This window comes from Chiloscyllium plagiosum, unplaced genomic scaffold (genome assembly GCF_037043375.1).
Source record: "Chiloscyllium plagiosum isolate Xiang-an unplaced genomic scaffold, Cpla_swu_hap1 HiC_scaffold_15, whole genome shotgun sequence".
Lineage (NCBI taxonomy): Eukaryota > Metazoa > Chordata > Chondrichthyes > Orectolobiformes > Hemiscylliidae > Chiloscyllium > Chiloscyllium plagiosum.
Window position 1 is genome coordinate 40,123,007 of NW_028270153.1, and position 6,450 is coordinate 40,129,456.

At 38.7% G+C, this 6,450-nt stretch overlaps 1 protein-coding gene across 1 annotated transcript; it reads left to right on the forward strand.

The window, feature by feature from the left end:
- The first annotated feature begins 395 nt into the window (after positions 1-395).
- On the forward strand, positions 396-5,463 carry LOC122560090 (P2Y purinoceptor 1-like). Its single transcript, XM_043710317.2, has one exon. It carries the CDS (start codon positions 1,682-1,684, stop codon positions 2,741-2,743), a length of 1,062 nt encoding a protein of 353 aa, XP_043566252.2. The 5' UTR covers positions 396-1,681; the 3' UTR covers positions 2,744-5,463.
- Positions 5,464-6,450: the final 987 nt, after the last annotated feature.

Here is a 6,450-nt window from a genome sequence, read left to right on the forward strand (position 1 = left end):
TGGTTGTAGCTTGGAAAAGATTGGTATATATGCTGAAGATGGGGTGGGATGAAGGTGGAGGGAGCAAATGATAGGTGGAGATGGAGCCCAGAGAGAGAGAAAGAATTGCAGATAGGCAGACAAAGAAATGGGTAATGATCAACCTGGCAGACTAAGCAGAAAGTGAGATGCTGTTCTTCCAGTTTGTGCTGAGCTTTGCTGAAGCATTGCAACAAGCCCAGAACAGAGAAGTTGGCCAGGCCACACGGTGATATAGTGAAGTGGCAGGCAACGAGATGATCAGGGTAATTTTTACAGACAGTGTTCTGCAAAGTGGTTGACCAATATAGAGACCACATTGCGAACAGTGAACATGAGATTGAGTGAAAGGCAGGTAAATCCATGCTTCACCTTAAAGGTGTGCCTGGAGCCTTGGATAGTGAGGAAGGAGGAAGTAAATGGGCAGGTATTGCAACTTTTATACAAGAATGTGCCGTGAGGATGTGGGGAAATGTTTAGGAGTGGAGAAGGAATGGACCACCTTGCCCCAGAGGTAACAGTCCCTGTGAAAGGCTGACAAGGGAGGGGAAGGGGATGTGTGTCTGTTGGTGACATCTTGTTGGAGGTGGCAGAAATGGCAATTGCAGAAGGTGTAACACCTACACACTGACTCTTCCAACACATTCCTGGCTGCTTCTGACATTCTGCACTCCATACTTAAAAATCACACAACTCCAGTTTATAGTCCAACAGGTTTAATTGGAAGCACTAGCTTTCTGACCGCTGCTCCTTCATCAGGCCTGGTGTTGTGTAATTTTTAACTTTGAACACCCCAGTCCAACACCGGCATATCCAAATCAGCACTCTATATTGTTCATGTCATCCCCAGCCTTGTGCCTATATTCTTACTCACAGCAAGTCCCTGTGCTCATTGACTTGTGTTAGTTCGTTGTCGAGCAATTCCTTGATTTTAATATTCTCACTATTACACTCAAATGCCTTCCTGGATTCCACTTCCTCTGTAATCTCCGGTCATCACAGAGGCCTCTGAAATATCGGCACTCATCTCGTTCTTTTTCGACTCATTGATGAGTGTGCTGCGAAACTTTGGAATTCCTTTTAAACTGCTCCGCCTTTTGACATCTCGTTTTTCCTCTAGGACATTCCTTAAAACCTGCTTCTTTGGAAAGGTATTTGGCTACCTGCCCAAAAGGAATTATGTTGCTAGGTGTCTAATTTTGTTTTTTAATTCTCCTGGGTAACGCTTTTTGGAGTTTTGTAATCTTAAAAACACGAAATATATTTGTTGGTCTGCCTTTTTAGCTGATATTAATTTACTATGTTACTATAGAAGACTCGTTGGATAAATACAGCGTCGCAGTTGAGAATAAGAGTCGTGAACTTGCCATTCACAAATTGTATATGACTGGAGCCAGATTTACATTGGCTGATTTTGGAATCATTGCTTCATGAGGGCGTGGTTTGGTCTTCGGATGTCGAAGCCAATCAATATTCGCGTTCAATTGCTGGTCTTATCGAATGCACATCAGAATTGATTTCGGGAGCTTAGCTATGTCCGATTGTTCCTGTGGACACTACCTGAGTTTGGATTTAATGGGACAATTGAGCATCACCTGCAAGTCTCAAAGTCGTGGGATTTTTTTTTAAGATCCAGTCGTGCAACAGTGTATTCTGATCCACAATGTCGGAAGCAAGCGCTTTGTTTGGCGTGCTGTCAACATCAGATTCCAGACAACTGAACCAATCTGCCTTCTGTGAAATCCACAAGGACTTTCAGAATACGTTTCTCCCAGTAATTTACGTCACTGTGTTCGCGGTTGGTTTCTCCGCGAATTGTTTGGTGCTGGTCTCTTTGTCCTTGAAATTGAGAAAATGGACCAGCTTGGACATGTTCTTGTTTAACCTGGGCCTGGCTGACCTCCTGTATGTCATCACTTTGCCCTTCCTGGTGGTGTACTACGCCATGGAACGCCGCTGGACGTTCGGGAAAGCGTTTTGCAAAATGACGAGGCTCCTCTTCCACCTGAACCTGTACGGCAGCATCGGATTCCTCACTTGTATCAGTGTGCAGCGATACCTGGGCATAGTGCACCCCATGAAGGTGCTGGGCAGGTGGAACCGCCGCCGCTCGCTGCTCATCAGCCTCCTGGTCTGGGGGCTGGTTCTAGCCCAAACCTCGGCCGATCTCCATTTCACCAAGACCAACCTCAATGGCACCAAATGCCATGACACCACCGTAAACGAGGAACTCACAGACTACCTGTTGTACGTGCAGGTTATTACTGTCACTGGATTCTCCATCCCTCTCCTCACCATTATAGCATCTTACTGTCAGATCGCTGTAGTTCTCAGCAGGAAAAACGATCTGAATAATACTCTGAAGGAACGATCCAGGAATCTCGCGATCGTTGTAATGGTTGTATTTTCCATTTGTTTTACACCTTATCATGTTTTGCGTTATCTTAACTTAAATTTCAGACATTTTCAATTGAAAGGTCTTTGCGCACGGAATACCAACACCGTTTACTTGCTTTACCAGATTGCTAGAGGTATGGCCAGTTTAAATAGCTGCATTGACCCTTTGGTTTACCTTGTAGCCAGAGGTGACATGCTAACTAAAGTGAAAACATTCAAGAACAGACTACATCTGCCACTCACTTCGCCTAAATCAACTAATTGTAGAATTCCTCAAATGATTTTAATCACAGACGAAATGGTCATTCGTAAGGAGACAGCTGTGTAAACCAATTGACAATTGGTATGTTTACCCAACATTTCTGTTGAATCCAAAGGGCATGTTGATACAAAGCAATTTGGTTTCATGTTTGGAGCAACAGACAGGATAGTTCCTTCAGTTACTGACGGCCACAGAACTTCCACGAAATGTTGCATTGAACCTCATAATGAGCGCAGAGCCGAATGAGCACTCTGCCTTCACATAAAATCTGAGACTTGTGTGAACAGGACATTGTGTGAATCATTCTGCAGCATTGTTAATAAACAGCATAGAAACTGAGGCAGAGCTGCAGTTAGATTTATATAAGGTCAAATCAAATACAAAAAGTTAGAGAAAAAAGATGGAATTTAAAAAGACTTGACGGAAGGATCCTTTTCTAAATGTCAATAAATGAGACTCTATTCGTGTAAAAGGTACTTTTCAGTGCCAGAGAGTATATTTGGCAGTATGACTTACAGCACAATTAAAAACACGCTTACGATTGATTGAATAATGTTAACCATTCAGTAGTGAGTTTTCTTTTTGGAGGGTTTATCTTAGAATCTTTCAGTCAATTTTAAACATTGTTGTCAAAACCACCAGGCCAGAAAGTCACCAAATTAATAGGAATATACAAAGGAGTGAAAATGTCTGGAACTGACCTCCACACACAGACAGGTCAATTCAAACCTCAACATTGAAACTCATTACCTGGAATATATAGTTCAGACTGAGACCTTCAAATGGCTTTGGAGACAAGGCCATTTGACTACAGGTATTGCTGGAAAAATTGAAAAATAACACACCTTTTTTTTAAAAACTCAAACTCTGTCTTATCAAAACCAGGAGGGTAAGAGAGGAACTTACTTACCCTTTCAGACTTGTTCATATCAAAGTTTCTTCAGAATTTACTCTCTGATTTCTTGGTGACTATCTTATACAGATAACCATTAGTTTTATACTTCCCTCTACAAGAAAATCGTTCATCACCTTAAAGCTATCTATTGTTGACCTGTCAATCTTTTCAAAAGACAAAAAGATCCAGCCTATTCACACTTTCTAATGGATAAGTTTAAATTTCTAGTTTGAATACCATCTTTGTTGCATACATGCCTCTGTAGCTCGCTTTTATTTAATACAACAACCTGAGCTATACACAATATAGTCCAATTGAGGTTCATTACCATTTAGACATAAATTCTCTACTTAAAAAATTTTATTCTTCAACAAATGGGCATGAAGACTGTGATTGCTTTTGTACCACTTTATTAGCATATTAGTGATTATGCATTTCAGATTCCTTTGATCAGCCCATTTAGATTCCTTTTCCAAGTAATACATGGCCTTTTTATTTTGCTTAGCGAAATGTAATATTTCAGACTTACCTGGATCAGTACACCTCTCATTCTCCTTCCTCCTCCTTCCAACTTTTCCAGTCATTCTTTCAGCCACTGTCACCTTGACTCTGAAACTCTTCCCTAAATTTCCTTCTCTTCATCTCTTCTTTCTCCATTTTCAACAGGAAACTGTTTTCAAATGTTCCTTTCCCTAACGCCACGTATCATGCTTTCTCTTCCATTTGACAGTTCTTTCATTTTCGGATCTGTAAGATACTATGGGCTGTTTCTGATTTGGAAGCATGATATACTTATACATTGTTGTGATAGTGTACACCAAATGTTTGCCTCACTGGCATAACTTGTATGATGATGTACACTACTGTTGTACATTAACACATGGGGAACAATGTAATATGAAAATTTATGTATTCTTAGAGTACTTAGCTCTGATGAAATTAGTTTTCTAATATCATTACACTGTACAATTTATCCCTATTTACTCTTTATTAGAGCTGACGTTGAACAAACAACCCTATACATTTTCAGTGAGACTTTAGGACCAAATTTTCTATCGGTGTTTACAAAATAACAACTTGCATTGATATAGTGCTAGGTTTGGTTTCAACAGCATAATGAGGGAAATCCATTCACATTATCCATGCTGATATGGAAAAAATAAACTCTCGTCAATATTTCATCATATCAGGTCCATCTCTATAGCCACAAGTTCTAAAGTTTTTTTTTCTATTTTTCCCTAGTTACTCACTCTCTTAATAGTGAGTAAGTAAGCTGATGACATTTTCTTTCCATGTAGTGATTTTTAAAATGGAAAATACACACTAGCACAATTGGATAATTGAAAGAACATCTTTTTGAGTAAGTCAATTGCAGACACCAGTCCACGAAAGAAAGATCTGTACCAAAACCCAAATCATCGTTGGTGCCACTATACTGTAGTATGAGCCCATCAGAAATCGTTTGTTTGTAAGTTCTTTTTTTAAATGGTCATATTTTTTTTTCTCAGGCATTTATCTAATATATCTTATTATTCATTTTTATGTCAATATTCCATATTATTGTCCCACCATAAAACAAATTAACACAAATTCACTTGCTAATGATATTGTACGTACTAAAATGAAATAGTTCCAATGCATTGTCAAAGTTGCATTTATGACATAAGTTTAAATGTAACCACAGAAACCCAACACTTAGAACTATTTTTGCTACAAATGGATAACCTAAGTTTAGGAATTTTTTTAATCATAGTTTTATAATTATTTGATTAATCGTGCATGTTGTATTAATAGCTCAGATTCTGCTGAGGTATTGAGGTATTATCATAATGATAGTGTAAATTACATCTTTTTCGTTCAAGTGTTGTGAGCTTGAGGATGATAAGCTGCCTTTTTGTATGGTTACAATACTGGTGGGGTGGGGGGTGGGGGGGGGGGGATGTGTGGTTGGTGGGATGGGGAAGGGGATGGTGGATATACACACAGTGCCATGAGTGAATGAGTTTGAAGGTGCTGACCTAATGATAGCAAAAGAACCATTATATTATTCTAAATCAGGATGGTGTGTTGCTTGGAATGAAATTTTATGGGTACTGATCTTTCCATGCATCTGATGTCCTGCCTACTAAAAAATATAATGCTGTATTTACAAGGAACATAATGTTTGGATGGAAACATCTACAGTATAATATTTTTAGAGGACAGTTAAACAGCCCATTTTCTGGGTGCAATAAAGCTCCTGAAGTTATGAAAATAGACAGTCAAATTTGCATTCTCTATGTTGCTTTGAAATTCTTCTCATCAAAGCATGGGTTGAAAATCTGTTGGAAAGCCTCATCAATATTCATGGTGGGTTCGGAAAGATTTCAGAATTCAGCTTACTGTCTCCAAAAAAAATGCTTACAGCAAGTGACGACCAATCCTGGAAGGTGCTTAGTGTTTGTATGTTCAAAGTGACTTTGACTGCAGATTAACATTTGGGACAATCCATAATAATCCTTTTCTCCTGAGTTTAACTGTCAATTGGCCAATTACCTCTGAGAAGACATTTTTAAAAGTTTTATACATTTTTTTCAGACTTATGTGTTAGTTTTCAAGAAGGGTTGTTTTAAGTATTTATATATATATATATATATATATATATATTTGAACATTCTCAATGTTTTCTTAGTAATCTTTGCATCTTTGCTTGAGTACATTTTCTTTGTAATAAACTGGTTATTATTTGTTAACTAAGCTTGCTGACCAGTTTCTGATGGTGAACTAAATATGATCTAATACCTGTGTAATTTGCATATCTCTGCTGTTATTAAACTCAAATACTGCTCTCACCAGAGGAGGAGAACATCAGTTTTCATGGCAGAAAATATTTCAAATA

Coding starts and splice junctions, on each gene's coding strand:
- LOC122560090 (XM_043710317.2), top strand. CDS start 1,682: ATGTCGGAAGCAAGCGCTTTGTTTGGCGTGCTGTCAACATCAGATTCC.